This window comes from Elephantulus edwardii, unplaced genomic scaffold (genome assembly GCF_000299155.1).
Source record: "Elephantulus edwardii isolate Elephantulus edwardi_28Jun2011 unplaced genomic scaffold, EleEdw1.0 scaffold00047, whole genome shotgun sequence".
NCBI lineage: Eukaryota > Metazoa > Chordata > Mammalia > Macroscelidea > Macroscelididae > Elephantulus > Elephantulus edwardii.
The window spans coordinates 15,208,292-15,226,794 of NW_006399797.1; the positions used below are offsets into that span (position 1 = coordinate 15,208,292).

At 36.1% G+C, this 18,503-nt stretch overlaps 1 protein-coding gene across 2 annotated transcripts in view; it reads left to right on the plus strand.

The window, feature by feature from the left end:
* Positions 1 to 18,503, plus strand: part of RAP1B (RAP1B, member of RAS oncogene family) — a 26,637-nt gene extending 8,134 nt beyond the window's left edge. The window contains exons 2-9 of one of the 2 annotated variants that reach the window (XM_006886074.1): positions 5,866 to 5,872; positions 7,323 to 7,401; positions 8,191 to 8,259; positions 12,349 to 12,405; positions 13,245 to 13,385; positions 15,097 to 15,240; positions 15,978 to 16,094; positions 18,412 to 18,503. In XM_006886074.1, coding sequence (XP_006886136.1) covers positions 7,345 to 7,401; positions 8,191 to 8,259; positions 12,349 to 12,405; positions 13,245 to 13,385; positions 15,097 to 15,240; positions 15,978 to 16,064 — 555 coding nt within the window. In that variant the 5' untranslated portion in view covers positions 5,866 to 5,872; positions 7,323 to 7,344 and the 3' untranslated portion in view covers positions 16,065 to 16,094; positions 18,412 to 18,503. Of the gene's footprint in view, positions 1 to 5,865; positions 5,873 to 7,322; positions 7,402 to 8,190; positions 8,260 to 12,348; positions 12,406 to 13,244; positions 13,386 to 15,096; positions 15,241 to 15,977; positions 16,095 to 18,411 lie in introns of those variants that run through there. The other variant, XM_006886075.1, reaches the window with a different exon arrangement.

The window sequence follows — 18,503 nt, forward strand, 5'->3', positions numbered from 1 at the left end:
TTTTCTCAGTCTTACCCCCACCCCAATGCCAGCCTCATTCTACAACAGTGGCACCATATAGCATTTGTCCCTTTGTGACTGAGATACCTCACTCAGCTTATTGAGACCTTACCTCCTCTTCTCTGACCCCTCTACCTTTCCATGCATGGTGTCTCATTCCAAGGATTGTTCCTAAAGTAGGTGAGGCATCACCATTGCAGATACGTGGAAACAGTCCAGATGTCCAACCACAAAAGAATGGATTGAGGAGTTGTGACACATTCATACAATGGATACTACGGAGCATGCAGGAGCAATGATTTTTAAAATTACTACCTAACTTGGGAGGGACTGGAGAGCATTATGCTCAGTGAACTAAATTAGTCACACAAGGACAAATACTGTATAAAACCATTATTGTAGTATGAATATGAGGATCCAAACAGGGCGAGGGAAAGGTGGAAATAGAGAGGCAAGGATTGGGGGGTGGGGGAGTTAATCATAGGGTCACGCAGTTTGATTGGGAGTGAAGGAAATGGAAAGGATCTTTTGTGAAAAACAGTCTATATAAACTTTGTAAATACATCAGTATAAAATTAAAAAATAAATTTTAAAACATTTTAAAGAAGTAGGTGAGCCAAAGTTCAAACCATCCTTGTCTCTAAGGATACCCATTTGCACTTCTTCCAAGATACATCTCTTTGTTCTTTTGAGGGTACAATATGGTATTCTTCCCCAGCACAATTCAGAGGCATCCATTTTTCTTCTGTCATCTTTATTCATTGTCCAACTTTAAGAAGCATATGAACTCAGCAAGCCATTGTCATCCAGAAGGAGCTGACTCACAGCTTATGCTCCAGCAGATTGTGTGAGACTGGCATTACATAGGAGGAGATTCCCCATCTTTCCTCCATGAATTCTTTAGGTTAGCAGCACACCTGCCTATGAACTATGCCACGAGAGCGTAGCAATTGAAATGGTTTAGACCAGTACACTTCAGTTTTTCAACAGACATTCTAGCCCATTAGCACCTTAAAGAGGTCCTTGAAAACATAATGGCACAATGTAATATGTTGCTTAATTGTTTTACTGTTGTTTCCTTGAGTGTTGGTTATGGATCCAAATAAAATTAAATCCTTACCAAAGTAAAATTTTACTTTTTTTTTTATGTTATTAAGATGAAAGAATATAAAACCTAATATAGTTTAAAATTCCATAATTTATGATTTTTCAAAAACGAATCGATAGCAAATGCTGTGGATTTTAGAATTAAAAGAAACAGTAGAAATCTAGTCCAAAAGTTAAAAGCAAGTGATATAAAATCCTCAATATCCATATTTTAAATATCTTGTTGATTTCTACAGCAGTGTTACACTTTAGAATTCTGATGACTACCTGTATAAGCATACAGTCACCTCTTCACCACCATCCTACAACATTGTCTAGGATTTACTTCCTTCCCCTGGTAGTTTCACTTCTAACATCATAAAACAAAAATTCTCCACTAGACCAATAAGCAACGTCATAATAAATGGAGAAAAAATTTATGTTGTCAGTGATTTGCTTTTACTTGGATCCATATTCAGCACCCACGAAAGCAGCAGTCAAGAGATCAAAAGATTTATTCCATTGAGCAAATCTACTGTCAAGGATGTCTTTTAAAGTTTTAATTAATAAGGATGTTGGTTTAAAAACTTAAGTCCACCTGACCCAAACCTTGGTATTTTCAGTTACTTCATACATGTGAAATTTAGACAATAAGTAAATAGAGAAGACCAAAAAATTAATGGCTTTGAATTGTGGTGTTGGTGAAAATTGTTAATATGTCATGGACTCCCAGAAGAACAAATCTATCTGCTTTGGATGAAGTTTGGCCACAGTCCTCTTTGGAGGCAAGGATGGTGAGACTTTATCTCACATACTTTAGGCATGTTATCAGAACAGTCCAATTTTGGAAAAGGGCATCATACTTGTAAAAGAAATGATCAACAGAGAGGAGGACTTAACGAATGGGTTAACTCAGTGACTGCAAAATGAGCATAAGCACAGTGGAAATTGTGAAGATGGTAACAAGATAATGGCAAGATTTTGATCTGTTACACATAGGGTCACTGTGAGTCACAGTCAACCGACTGACACCTAAAGACAGTATTAATGCCTTGCCACTTTAGACATTTTACGTGCTCAGCTAGTTTATATAAACATCTGAATATATAATACCTACTGTCACCGTAAGAAACCTAGAATCTTGAGCTTTAAGTTACTTCAGGTTACACAACTTTTTAAATAGCAGTGCTGAACCTCTCCTATCAGGAGATGTATTGCACTGAGAAAATCCAGTCAGGGACTTCACCAAATTATTGAGGAGCACTGATGTCCGTTTGAGGACTGAGGTGCTCCTGATTCAGACCATGGTCTATTTAGTCACTTTCTCTGCATCTGGACCATGAATAAGGATGACAAAAGAAGAATTGATATGTTAGAGCTATGACATTGGAGAAGTGTCAGAATTAGCCCATGGACTGCCAAAAGAACAAGCATATGTGTTAGAGAAGGTATAGACAGTACTCCTTAGAGAAGACAAAGTTTCATCTCACATACTTTGGGCATGTTCCTAGGAGAGGCTATTCCTTGGAAAGAAACAGCATACTTGGGTAGGTGGAGAGTCAGCAAAAGTGAGAAAGAACAAGATGGACTGACTAGTGACTGCAACTGTGGTTTCAAGTATATCATAGGTGGTGAAGATGGCACAGATAGGACAGGGTTCAGATCTGTTGTTCATAGGGTCACTGTGGGTCATACATACTCAACCTTGCATGTAAGAACAGCAACAGCTAAGCCTTTGGTGTTCCAAATAATAAGCTTTCTAAACTTGGTTGTTTCCTATTAGAAATTGTATCTGTGTGGTCATCCCAAGTAAGTTAGTTGTTGATTGGTTCATATTCAAGCTATGCATTCATTGAAATGAATCTGTTCCTGCTTCACTCACTTTGAAGAAGTAAAGGGCTTATGTAGAGATATGTTGTTACTGGTATGGTAGTTACTTTTTACAGTAACTGTTGTGTACTGTTAAGTAGACCCTGATTTCTAGATACTCAGTATGACAGACTAGAACTACCCAATAGGGCTTCCCAGACTGTTAACAGATCTCCAGGTCTTTCCTTGAACAGAACTGTTAGTAGGTTTGATTCTTACCACTTACCTTTCTGTTTGCAGCCATACACTTGATTGCATTACTAGAACATCTTAACATGACTATGTTGTTGTTTGTCATCAAATCAGAACCAGCACATAGCTGATGCTCCCACAGGTTTTCAAAGGCAGTAAATTGCACGGGAGGAGATTGCCCATACTTCTCCCACAGCACCTAGTGGATTCAGACCACATGCCTTTAAAACAGCAACACAGCTTCCTACTGCTGACCATGAGTGCTCCCTGCCATAGAGTTATGAAAACCAAGAACCATTTTAAACTGGTTCTAGGGGATGCCAGGACTATTAGCCAGGTGGCACTGGGGGATGTTTTGATTTGATGTGATTTTGTTTCTTTAGGAATGTTCTTTTCAGGTGCTATCACATCTCCTCCAACTCTGTAATTCTCAGCATCTCATAGACGGTTGAAATATCCCTTGGTCTTATACCATTCTCATAGCCCTTGTTGTGTTTGAACTCATTGTTGCAGCTACTGTGTCAGTCCACATTGTTAAGGGTGATCTTCATGATAGATAGAGAAAAGATTGAAATTGTCAGTGATTTCATCTTGCTTAAATCCACAGTCAACACCCTTGGTACCAGCAGTCAGGAGATTGGGAGATATATAAAATTGGGAAAAATCTGTCATCAGGAATTTCCCCCAAAGTCCTGAAGAACAATAATGTCGGTTTAAATAGTGAGGTGTGCCTGAAAAGCCACAAACTTTCCATTCATCTGCTATGCATCTGAGAACTGGACAGTGAATAAGGATAACAGGAAAAGAATTAATGCATTTGAGTTTGGTGTTGGAGAAGAGTGCTGAATATCCCTTGGTTTGCTAGAAGGATGAAAAGATATGTCTTGGCGAATGTGCAACCAGAACGTTCTGTGGACATGTTAGCACAGGCTATTCCTTGGAAAAAGATAAAATGCCTGGGTAGATGGAGGATCAGCAAAGGAGAGAAAAACCCTCAATGAGATGAATTAATAAAGTGTCTTGGGCAGTGAACTCATATGTGTCTAGGCTGATAAGAATGGCACAAGATGTGACAGAATTCAGAAATAACTTGTTCATAAGGTCGCAATGAGTAATGCTTGATTCAAAGATACTACTTTATCAAGCATGATGCTCTTGTCCTTCTCTAGAGACTAGGTAACAGGTTCAAAGTATTGTGAGTTAAAGTCTCAGCATCTTCTTTTTTATTTTTTTAGCGTCTTCATTTTAAGGAGCATTTCGGCCACACTTCTTCCAAGACTGGCCCGTTCTTTTGTCAGCCTATGGTATAAGCAATAATCTTGGCCAAAATTATAGTTGAAAGATACTGGTCCTTATATATTGTCAAGATTTTATAGGCATATGAAGAAAGTGGAAATACCATGGCAAGAGTCAAGTGCATCATATTCCTCAAAATTAAATCTACAATTCCTTGAAGACGTCCTTTGCAGTAGAATTTTCTAATGCATTACATCATTTAATCTCTTAGCTGTTGCTTTGATTATGGATCCTAGTAAAGTTAACTCTTGGACAACTTCAGTGTTTTTTCTTTTTGTCATGATGATCCATTTCTAGTTTTTGTTTTCTTGATGTTGAAGTGCATTCAGTACTGAAGACTAAGCTCTGAACTTCATCAGTAAGTCCTTCAAGACCGCTTCACTTTCACCAAGCATGGTTGTGTTATCTGCATATCCCAGGTTATTACTGAGTCTTTCTCCAGACGTGACACAGCTTTGTATTTCGTATAGTCCTAACTTCTTAGATTTATTCATCATGCAGATAGAGTAAGTAGGATGAATGGACAAAGCTTTGACACACACCATCCTGCTTTTAAAGTACATATAACACACTAGTTCTGTTTTTCAGTGTACAAAGGTCTTCAAATTTAGGTTAGTTTTTTTTCTTACAACTTCCAGTTTTTTCTAGATTCATACTTACTATATTCTACCTTCCAGTTATTAATGAATGCTTACTACTATTTCTCCTCATTTTGCATCTTGCCACATTAGCTAATGAAGCTGGTCTTGACTGGATGTGTAACTTTGTGTCACTGTTAAGTGCCGTTTAGTAGGAACCACCTTATAGCTAACCATCCAGTAGATTTTCAGAAGCTGTAAATCACACCACAGGAAATGGCCTCTTTCTCCTGTGGAACACCTGGTGGATTCTGACTGCTTGGTTGTGGATTGATAGCGTCATGGTATCCACTAGGACATCAGAGCTCCCTTTTCATTAAGTAGTCTTGACTTAGAGAAGGCAGCTCATCATCAGTTACAGTGTGGGTACCTTCCCACTTAAGGGCACAGATCTTTTAGCACAAAACCAGGTGATGATCTACTTCTTTTCACTGTCCAGTTTTTGGTTGGGTTTTTTGTGGTTGGTTGTTTATTTGTTTTTGGGTTGTCTGTTTGTTTGTTTTTTCAAAAATAGATTGCCAGGACTTCTTAAGATGTCTTAGCCTAGAAGATCTTTTGAAACCTCTCCACTGTGGGTGATGCTCCTGAAATTTGAAATTCCTGTGGTGTAGCTTCCAGCATCATAACCCATAATGCAAGCCACCAACCACAGTAATGCCCACGTGACAGAACAGTCATGATTTTTTAAGAAATGGGAGCTTTTTCTTCATATGTCATCTATCCCTCCAGAAACTTGGGATCTCCTTTTTAATATCCTTTATATATGAAGTTCAATATTGATGAGGTATTAGGTTTTTTAGTTTTTATGTTGTGGGTTTGTTTGATTTCTGTTTTAACATGATGAACACCGTTTCATTGTAGAATAATATATTCTTTAGTGTTTCCTCCTAGATGAGTGCTTCAGAGCTTCCTAGACCATTTCCAGATTCTTCAGGGGCAGATAGGCCCCTTCCTTGTCTGTACCTCTTTCCAGCCCCAACTTCAGGAGTTTTCTTGGTATTCTGCTTCCTCTGCTAATACATTTACCATTCATCTATCCCAGAGGTGAACATACTTCTCTGCTAAACTGCAAGCTCAGGTTTCAGGTCAGATGGCCACTATTGTAATGATTTTACCCATTGTAGCAAGAATACAACAATAAACAATACATAAATGAATAAATATAGCCATAATAAAACTATGTAAAAAAAATAGGTAATTATCAGATTTGTTTTCAGATCTCTGTTCCTAATGGTCTTGACTGTTATCTCAATGACGACATGAGTTGTTTATTAGGTATATTCCCATGTCTTAATGGGCTCTTAGTGACCCCTGTAAGTTACCCTTGTAACTCAAGGTTACAAATTGTTCATAAAATGTTTACATTTGTTTGCTGTTAATATTCTTCGACTTGCTTCTGAGAAAGAGGATAGTGGAAGATATGCTTGTCCACTGACATCTTGTAACCAGTAATGATAGTCCTTTGGCTATTTGGTGTTTTTCTTTTTCTCTATATTCTCTCATTCTTCGTTTTGTTTTATCAGAGTAAATATTTGATTCTGAGTTAACTTATGATATGGTTAAAAGTAATATTTGTAATTCTGTAGTTTCTTTCTATCTGTTATAAAAAACCCTCCCAGTAGCCTTCTTTCATAGTTAATGTAATAGTCCTGATTTATTCTTCCTGTGTGCTGTTGAGTTATAACTGCCATCCACTAGATAATTTTGAATAGCCACCTAGCAAAGAGCTTGACATGCATAAATAAAATATAAAATTGTATACAACATGGCGTGAACTGCTTTTTCATTTATCATTTCTAGCAAGTTTTCAAAGACTGTCAATCACAGAGAGATTATCCCTCTTTGTCCTAAGGAGCACCTCGTGGATTAGAAACACCTGCTTTTGGGTTGATAGCATAACTCCTTACCCACCAGGTCACCAGAACTCCTAATTGGCACAGTATAATTACATTGCGATGATTCTGAATTCTGGTCACCCTATAGGACAGCATATAACTGCCTCGTTTTTCTCCCTATGCTAATGAATTTAAACCACCTTGGTTTTTAGCAGTCTTAACACTCCCATTGTGTCACTAGGACTCCTTAGCATAAAACAGTATAGTTAACATTTAAATAAATCTGCTTTCTTTAATGTATCGTCTCTGTATAAAAAGAATAGGTATACAGAGACATTACTTAAAATACATTGTATTTTTTAAATTATTATTTATTTAGTGTGTGTTTTTTTTTAACCCTCAACAGGTTTTAACAAGAAGTTTGCACCATGCGTGAATATAAGTTAGTCGTTCTTGGCTCAGGAGGTGTTGGAAAGTCTGCACTGGTAAGTCATTTTACTTAAGCTATTCATTTCAGAACATGTTCTTTTTCTAAATCAAGATTTAGATTTTTATTACTAAGCTTGATTTGTTTAGTAAGGTGAGTCTCAAGTTTTCATCTTTCACTAGTTTTTTACATAATTTCAGCAACCACATTTTCTGCATAAGGAATACTATAGAAAGAAAAAAGACACAGCTTGGAGGTAGGTTTTGGATAAGGGAAGACATTAGGGGAAATGAATGCTTGAAATGTTAGCATAGCTCAACAAGAAGAAATAGATAACTTTTTATTTCCCCCAAATGAGAAAACCTGTCACTAGATCCCTTTGTGTAGATACCTAGCAAAGAACTTGACATGCTTAGATAAAACTTAGAAGTGAAAATAATATGGCATGAGCTGTTTTCATTTGTAAATGTAACCAAAACTGTGAAAATGTGTGTATGTGCCCTTCTATTTATGTATACAACAGAGAGTTAAATTCTAATTAAAACTCAAAAGAAACTGAAATGGGGGAAGTCGCTAAGGTCATTTTTCCACCAAAGGCTTTTATACAATTGCATTATTATGTTTGCTCATCAGTGGTATGAAATCAGTAGTTCAAAATGTATAAATTTGGACTTGTTCTTACATGTTTTTAAATGATAATAATAACAGTCCATTCTTTTCTCCCTAGTCTTTCTTAAAGTGTTTCTTTTGCTTAATAAACTCTCCTCTGTAAGATTTCCTCTGTCGTAATGAACTTTCCTGTCTTTATTTTTTTTAAAATGTTAATGATAGGTAATTTTTTTTCCAGACCGTACAGTTTGTTCAAGGAATTTTTGTTGAAAAATATGATCCTACGATAGAAGATTCTTATAGAAAGGTACGTGTTATTTTTGCTTTTGACCTTAAAATATACATACTTATTTCTCGCTTTATAATAATTGAATTTTAGGGAGCTCTGGTGGCCTAGTGGCAAGAAGCTGTACTGCGTTCCCAAAGGCACTCAGTTCAAATTCATCAGATGCTCTGCTAGAGAAGGAGGGGAAATCTCCTGTATCAGGCAGATCCAATTTGACAGTACACACACAAAATAAAATTTAAAAAAAATAAGATAGAATACTGTGTGCAAAATAGGATGAAGCAGCAAGTTTAGTATAAAAAATTATTTGGTAGCAAAAGTTAACACTTGTATTACTAACACTGTTTATCATTATACAGTAAACATTTATGAGCGCACACATGGAAGAATACATTTATCCTGACCAAGAAACTGTAATCTGACCTATGAATAAACTCTTCCATTACAAGTGGAAACCTCTAAATCATTCCTTCTGAATTGTTTTGGGCTTCCTTCTTTTTAACCTAAAGATAGGAGTGCAGAGGTACTGCAAAAATATAAAAGTAAATTCTCATGGCTCCTAGCACAGCATGTGTAAAAAGAGCAAGGACCACATAGTGATAGCCATATCTGACCTTAACCAGTTTCACAAAGGGAAACTGTCCCTGTAAATAGAATAAACAGTACAAAACCAATTTCCATGAGGTCTAACATGTCTACCATGCTCCCAGCCTCACTCTACATATCTCAACACCAATCTTACTGCTTTACTTGGTCCAAAATCCAATGCAGTAGCTCACAGACCACACAGAACCGTATTGGGGATTTTCAAAGGCCGAAATTCAAGTTAGTAGCCAAATACAGTCAGTCAGGACAGCTTCTGAAATGTGCTCATAAGCAACTCAGCTTTGAGCCTCAGGTCTTTAGGCCAGTGTTACAAATTCTCAGCCCTGCCAATATTTGCTCTTCCTCTTCCACTCCTTAATCCCCCACGCCTCCAGTCCTCTCATCCCACCCTAGTTGTCCAACAAACTTGGGCAAAGGCTCTTAGCTTTCCTTTGGTTCTGTCTGTGAGGGATAGCAGACCCAAAGTAGCTCCATTTCATGTTTGTTCTGATTCAGACATGGCTGCTGCTGTCATAAGTAGAAGTGGAACAAGAATTTATGGGCCCAGTGGACTGGCTACATTTCTTCCTTCTTTGCTAGGAGGAACAATTTTATTCTGCTCTATCTGCTCAATTTAATGGCAAGACTAGCTAGTCTTCTTGTGGATAAGCTAACACAGCCTATTTACATATTCCCATCCATCCTCATGCTGAAGTCAAACAATGGATAGGAAAGCCACTCTGAATAAACCCTTAACTCCAAAACAGGAAATATTAAAACTTAACTCCAAAACTTAATGTACACACTTCTTAGTAAATTGTCTTCCTACCTTTAGGTGGCAGCGAGCCTGACTGCTGCTATTCTAAAAAAAATTGTTTCCATTTTTCTCTCCCATGTTCACAGTTAACCCAAAAAAACTGACCTTTCCCTACAGCTTCAGCTGTAAAAGTAACTTTCTCCCCCCTCCATAGAGGATATTTGATAAAAGGGTTATTATTTTTGTTTTGACTTTGAGTCTATCCCACCTGAATTTCAGAACCATCTCAGGAACAGGCTTGAGGCCTTCAACACTAATGAGCAAAGACCAGGCGAGTTGTGGGAGAGTATCAAGGGTATCATCCAGGAAAAGTGCAAAGTCATTGCAAAGACAGAAGAGGAAGAAATGACCAAAATGGATGTCAGAAGAAACTCTAAAGATTGCACTGGAACGCAGGAAGAATGCAAGATACTAACGAGTTGAATAGAAGATTTCAAAAGGCAGCATGGGATGACAAAGTAAAATATTACAATTTAACATGCAAGGAGTTGGAGTCAGAAAATCAAAAGGGATGAACTCACTCAGCATATCTTAAGTTCAAGGAACTGAAGAACAAATTCAAACCTCGAGTTGCCATAATCAAGGATGCTTTTGGCAGAATATTAAATGATCCAGGAAGTATTAAAAGAAGATGGAAAGAATATACTGAGTCACTGTATGGAAAGGGATTGGCAGACACAGAAGAATTTCATGAAACAACATATGAGTAAGAGCCTGTAGTGATAAAAGAAGTAGTTCAGGTTACTTTGAAGGAAATGACAAAAAATAAAGCCCCAGGAATAGATGGTATACCAATTGACATATTTCAACTAACAGATGCTGCCCTGGGCTTGCTCACCAAGTTGTGCCACGAAATCTGGAGAACAACCACTTGGCCAACAGACTAGAAGAGATCTATATTTGTTCCCATCCCAAAGAAAGGTGACCCAACAGAGTGTGGAAACTATAGAACAATCTCATGGATTTCACATGCAAGCAAGATTCTGCTGAAGATTATCCAAAAACGACTGGAACAGCACATCAGCAAAGAACTGCCAGAAATCCAGGCTGGCTTTAGAAGGGGTCGTGGTACTAGGGATATTGTAGCTGATGTTAGATGGATCTTAGCTGAAAGCAGGAAATACCAGAGGAATGTCTATCTGTGTTTCAGTGACTATGCAAAGACTTTTGACTGTGTGGATCATAACAAACTGTGGCTGACTCTGAGAAGAATGGGAATCCCAGAACACTTGATCATTATAATTCGAAACCTATACCTGGACCAGGAGGCAGTCGTCTGAACAGAGCAAGGGAACACTGCGTGGTTCAAAATTGGGAAGGGCGTACGCCAGGGATGTGTCCTGTATTCATACCTTTTCAACCTGTATGCAGAACAGATTATCCAGGAGGCTGGGCTCTGTGAGGAGAAATGTGGGGTCAAGATTGGTGGAAGATCTTTCAACAGTCTGCCTTATGCCGATGACACAACCCTGCTTGCCGAAACTGAGGAGGACCTGAAGTGCTTGCTGCAGAGGGTCAAGGACTACAGCCTTCAATATGGATTGAGGCTCAATGTCAAGAAGACAAAGATTCTCACCACTGGACCAATTGGCAGCATCAGGGTGGATGGTGAAGAGATTGAGATTGTTCACAGCTTTATTTTGCTTGGCTTCACAGTCAACACTCTTGGCACCAGTAACCAGGAAGTTAAAAGAAGCATTGCCATGGGAAAGTCTGCTGTTAGAAACCTCTCCAAAGTACTGAAGAGCAATGGTGTCTCTCTGGAGACTAAGGTGTGCCTGATACAGGCCATGGTCTTTGCAATCACTTGTTATGCATCAGAGAGTTGGACAATGACTAGGGAGGATAGAAGGAGAATTGATGCCTTTGAGCTGTGGTGCTGGAGAAGAGTATTGAGATGGACTGCTAGGAAAACAAACAGATTCATCCTGGAAAAGGTTAAAGTGGGTGGCTCCTTGGAGGCAAGGATTCTGAGGCTCCGTCTAGCATACTTTGGACATGTTGTAAGGAGGGACCGGTCCTTGCAGAAGGACATCGTGCTTGGGAAGATGGAGGGACAGCGCAGGAGGGCAAGGCCCTCTGTGAGGTGAATTGATTCAGTGACAGGTAATTGGGTCAGGAGTGTCAGAGACAGTGTGATTGGCACACAGAGCAGGGTTTAGGGCTGTTGTACATAGGGTCGCTATAAGTTGCAAGCGACTCGACGGCACATAACAACAACTACAAGTGCAGTAGAGTCAACCGTGATTTAAAGTGACCCTATGGACGATGGATCTGCATCCAGGTAACAAGGACTTAAAAGTTTATTTGGTAGTTGTGGCACTACTTGGTACCAGTAATCTTAGGGCTAAATGGAGGTATATCTCTCAAATATTGAGGGGGTTGAGATAGAAACACTTTTAATGTTTGCAGTGTTTTTTAACTATTTTGGAACTATATCTTCAGAATTAGGTGCTAAGTGATTCATAATGAGACACTCTACCTTTTGGGAGTCCTTGTATTAAGAACACATGATATTTATACCTAATACAATTTAGGGGTCTGTAAACTTTGATTACTGGCTTTTGTCTTTTTTTTTAAAGTGTTGCTTGAGATTTTCTTATAAGTTAACTATAATTTGTGTCTGTCTTTAAAATTATACTAGCTTTTATGTATATTAGGATAGTCATGTATCCATAAAAACTAAGGATGTTTCACTTTTCCCTCAGCAAGTTGAAGTAGATGCACAACAATGTATGCTTGAAATCTTGGATACTGCAGGAACGGTATGTAAAATAAAATACCAAAATATATGTACAATTTGTACAATACTGATTTTATAAATTCTAGCATTACAACTTTTCTAACGTACTTTCTACAGTAGATCAGTTGTTAAAGAATTTTAATTAGAAAGTTTGCTTAATATTTTCATAAATTCATTCATCTTAAAACATACTAGAATATATTACTGTCTCTCAAATAATAAGGAACCTATTTGGTCATACATTCATTCTTCAAGTTCACTACAATCCTGTGTATAACACAGCCATATCTCTCATCTCTCTGAGTATATACATCAAGACCAATTAGATGTATAGCCAACTGGAGTTGAATGGAATGAATCCATTTATTATGGATATATTGTGTTCATCCACTTAATGTTTGAGTGCCTAATATGTGCAAGGCATTGTATTCATACTGTCAAAGATTCAAAGTGTAGTGAAGAAGAAACGTGGTAGGAAATGACAAGATAGGAATAAGCATGCTGATGAACCCCATAGAGCTAGAACATTGTGAAATAATGGAGTAACTTAAGGATACGATTTGCTTGCCTCAAGTGTTAAGATATTGTCATTTTTACCATATACAAGAGCTCCTTTTAACTTTCAGAGATGAAGTATTTCTAATCAACTTGTCCTACCAATTGTACATAAATCTACTTTGATCTATTTTTAAATTAAAAAACCCAAGTTTTAAAAATTCTTTTTTTGCCAGGGATTATAACTTTAGGACATATTCCCTAATATTTTTAATTGAGCTATAGTTACAAGCTCTACTTCAAAAATTGTCAAATTAACTGTCTAAACTTGTTTGAGTTTAATAAATTTTTTTGCTCCCATTGTAGGAACAATTTACAGCAATGAGGGATTTGTACATGAAAAATGGGCAAGGATTTGCATTAGTTTATTCCATCACGGCACAGTCCACTTTTAATGATTTGCAAGACTTGAGAGAACAGATTCTTCGAGTTAAGGACACTGATGATGTAAGCTGACTGCCTAATACTTTATTTTTAAACTTGGTGTAATGGCATACAATTCAACTTTCACATTTATGTGTTTTTTATTTTCAAAGCTTTTTTTCCTTAAAAGTCAGTTTTAAGTTGCTACATTCGGTGTAGACTGTAGAGTCAAGTAAAAATCTGCTTTCTGTCTCTGCTAAGTAGTATAATTTCTGTCCATTTTTTACATGAAACAAGTACTTAGGAACTGTCACAGATGATAGGATTGCAAAAATATTGTAGTCATGGTTCTTTTCTTTAAGGAACATAAAGTCAGGGTGTCAAAATTAGCAGAACAAGTATTTGTTAACAATAAAAGATACCCATTTAGACTGGCATAAATAGACACCTTCATCTATGAAATTGGTAGGTCATTGATTTGAGCCCTGAAAATAAAATATGTTGATGTTACCAAAGTATAAAAATAAGAGGGGAGAATATTAAGGAGTACATTCTGATGACCCAATATTCGAAGTTGAAAATGTACAGAAATTGTGAAGATCAGTCTACCAAATGGCTTATTAGAACATAGAAAAGTCTAGTCTTTGTCCATTGTCTGATTTTGTAAGTACTGTTTAAGTGATTTGGTTTAATTTTTTTTTAATTGAGTTAATGGTGACTTCTACTAGACCATAAGAGGAAGTATTAAATGTTTTTTATTGATAGTTGATTATTTACATGGTCAAGGACCACACTCCCCACCTGCTAAAGAGAATAATTATATTAAAAACATTTTAGAAGTAAATATCAATCATTGTAAGAATACCAGAGGAAAATCCCTGCAAAGTGTCACCTCCATGTTTAATTAAATAAGTATTGGAGGGCAGAGTTGCAGAAGTGTAACATGACAACATAAAATTGCTAAATTTTTGTTTATTCATCATAAACCTCTCTTAAAAAAATCTTGTTTTTCTGCTTTGTCAAAGTGGTTAAGAGCACTTTTTTCTAGAATATTACTTTTTCTTTTAAAATTACATAGTATGTATCTAGACATATAATATCATTAATAAGTGAGGGTGTTCTATGTTTACTTCACTTTATGGCTTTTGAGTATAAACTATAGGTGTCTGCTAAATTTCATTTTGTGAAATTGAAAATATATGATAATGTGTGTCAGGAAACTGGAAGTTGATAAACAATCTTAAACTTTTTAAATGTAAAATGGCTTTCAAAGTAACACCTCTTATACTTACTTTTAAAGGGTAGCATGTTTTTACTTACTACAATTTATTATAAGTCCATTTTGATGTGATTTTTAAGTTTTCCCTTCCTCTTTTGTACGTAGGCTGTAAGTGTCTAAAAATTTCATGTGGAAAGTACTTGTATCTACATAGACTCATAGAATATCTATATTATGTCCAATTTATTTAATATATACAATAAATTTCTAATTTTCTTTGAGTTATCATTTGATATCTCCATGAGTTTATAGACAGTGGAAACAATGGATCATGTTGTTAAAAATCGGTATTTATTATTTTATATGTTTAAGACTTTCAACCCACCGTTGCTGTTTTCATATTTAACTAAACTTTATCATGTGCTTTTAACATTATTTTTTTTTCTTTTGTCCTTTGGCATAATATGAAAAGTAATCTTTAGAACTCTTTAAAATTTTTTTCATTTGAATTTGGAGGATATTTTAATTATTTACTTTTTTTTTTTTTTTGGTACTCTATCAAAATTGTATTTTTAGGTTCCAATGATTCTGGTTGGTAATAAGTGTGACTTAGAAGATGAAAGAGTTGTAGGAAAGGAGCAAGGTCAAAATCTAGCACGACAGTGGAACAACTGTGCATTCTTAGAATCTTCTGCAAAGTCAAAAATAAATGTTAATGAGGTATGACCATATGTTCTACTTAAAACAACTCTTGTTTTGAATTGAGAATTCGCAGTTAATGGGAAATAATGTCTATGTATTAAATCCATCCAAAATTTATGTTTGAAGTGATAAGTTGATCTCATGGGGGGGAAAACCCAAACAAACTACATTAAATACATGCGGTTTCAGAAACTACATCAGTCTGTACTTGATGCAGTGGGGTTTACCATGAAGTGAAGACAGCCCTGTAAGGGTATGAGAAACATTAAGTCTCTAACTACATCAAGAATATTACCTGAAAGATGGAGACTGAAACTAAAAAGCCCTGCATCACATAACTGTTGACTCCAATGGACTGGAAGTCATATTGTATAGTAAGATTTGAAGATGATTGTTGTCTTTTTTTGTATAATGGGTAAATGGTCTAAACTAAAATCTCTGGAATTCCTTCAACTGAGTGCTTATTATAAAGGAAGAAAATTTTGACTCTGAGAATACAAACAGAAAGATGCCCCACAATTCTAAGAGTTCCTGGTTTTGTTGTCATTCATTAACTGAACAGAATATTTGCTTTCTGGGTTAATTTATACTTATATTGTTTATACCTATAGAATTCCTAGTTTTTTTCCTTCTTTATGATGGGAGATTTTCAGTAGTGATGATTTACTTTGGGGGCTTTGGGGAGCATTTTTTTTATTTGGGTTTGGGGAGGGAATTTTGCCTCCTATAAATGAAAATAATAAATATATTTGCAGATCTTTTATGACCTAGTGCGGCAAATTAACCGAAAAACTCCTGTGCCTGGGAAGGCTCGCAAAAAGTCATCATGTCAGCTGCTTTAATATACTGAATGCATTGTAGCTCTGAGCCAGGTATGTTAATTTGTATTTCCTCTACCCTTTTAACCATTCCTCTTTTTTTAAGAGCATATTGTCAAGAAAACAACTAGAATTGTTTTTTGTTGACTGAAAATTAAATGATTGCCTCCTTTTTAAGCTGTCCATGATTTAGTGTGCAATCCCATTAAAATTATTATTTATCTGGCATCTCTAATAACTAACAAGATATTACACCTAAGTGAATATTGTAAATAACTTATTAAGCATTAAATGCTTATTCTTAACTGATTGGTGCCAGCAATATCAGAACAAAACTAACTTCTTCTTACCTTTGGAGCTAATTAAAGTCTAATAAAAGAGATGGGCAATAGTTAGAATAGATGGTAAATGCTATATGGGATCTATCCAGGGTGTATTACTCATTTTAAGACATTTTTTAACTCTTAGGACATTTATCACATTGTAAGCATTCTTTAAATCCCTGGGTGATGACAAACAGTTAAATAGTACCAAACTGAACCCACTATTTTAGAAAATAGACTTGGCAGTCTACTTCCAGAGGATCGCACAACTTTTTTAAACTATAGAACATTTCCACACTACACACTTGGATTGAATCAATAACTAAGAACAGCAAGCACTCTTAAGTATTCTCTATATTCACTGAATTCTCACAACAGCTCAGTGAGACAGGAGTTGTTGTTGTTACAGTACAGATGAAGTAATTAAAAAATAAAAATATTAAATTGCTTATTCAAGGCCATACAATTAATAAATAACAAAGCTAGAATTTAAGTTTATAAGAGCTGGCTCGCAATTCTGTGCTGTGAACCATTGTACTATTGTAGGTATTCTAGGAATGTATAGTTGGAAAACCAAACATGTCAGACATGGGTTAAGGGCTGAGGGAAGGTCTGTTAAAATAAGAAGTGTCTAAGATCTAAAGGACAAATAAAATAGTCCCAAAAGGGTTTCTGGATTGGAAGTACCACTGATAAAAAAACCCAGAAGTGAAGCAGCAAAAGAAAACTGAGCATACACCATTTTTATATAGATTGTGAAAATCATTACATTAAAGGAGTTAAATGCTGGTAAAGCATTTGAATCAGTCTGTAGTACACAGCATTCAACTGTTCACTCCTGCTGTTATGCCAAAGCAATAATTTCTTGCTCAGTTATCATTAAGCCATTGTTTACAATACTGTTTCTTTGAGAACTTTTCCTTGCTTCCTCCTTTGTTAAATGACCCTTATTACCATAGCACTCTGATTCTTTATCTTCTTAAATTTTCTGTTCCAGCCTTCCATTTAGTACTTCATCCTCTTCTTATTGCCTGTGTCTTCTTTCCTATCTTCTTACCAATTCTTAACAGCACACATGTACTTGAACTCACTTATCTGTCCTTACAAATTTGTCACATCCAGTCTGCTAGGATTTATTTAGAAAATTAGATTACCAAACTTGTTGAGATTTCAGCCTCTAAATTATGGTTCAGCACATATTCCAACTATTTTAACAGCTACATCTATACTAATAGGAGCCTACATTATACCTGAACTCCAAAAATAAAAACTTTTATTACATATTTATTTAGTGTAATACCAGCTTTTTCTGACATCCATCTTAAGGTGATGGAATCTGTTGAAATAGCCATACTAGAAAAAAAATATTTTCTAGTTCAGAAGTAACTTCATAGCCAGTCTTTTCATATACTCCTGTAAGGAAGAAAAGTCTTAATTTTCTGATATTAGAAACCCTTGTTTAAATGTACATTAACAATTTATACTGAAGGGGAGCTCTTGTGGCCTAGTGGCAAGAAGCTGCACTGCAATCCTGAAGGCACATGGTTCAAACCAGACGCTCCTCTGGAGAAGGAGGGGCAGTCTCCTTTGTGGCAGTCAAATCTGACTCAGCAGTACATGACAACAACGAAAATTTATTCTGAAATTGTAAATAAATACTCTTGATTTATCCAGTTTGTTAGCTTGAAAATTTGTCTTTCAATCCTATTCTAGTAAGGTTCACTGAATTTTAATAGGGTTGTGGTTTGGGGTTTTGTGTTTGTTGTTTTTCATCTTTACAAAGTAATAATAGAAATGTACACAGAGGTATTTCTTTTGTATTTAAATTTTCATTTGATTATAAAGCAAAACAGAATCTCATGGTGGCACTGGAAAAGACTATCTTTTTGGAATGAAAAGATAAATATGGCACATAGTTATTAATGTCATGATCGGTACAGAAGTACTCGGTATTGTATTCTTTCTGACACTTTAAAACGTTTACCTTCATGTGCTCCTTTGAGTCCTTAATACCCTGTTTTCAGTTCATTTTTTTTTCCTTTTAACAGGTCTGAAGAACTGTTGCCCAATTCAACAGTGCCAGCATTCCAACTTTGTTAAACCTACAACATCTTAAATGGACTTTCCTGTGGTGGTACCC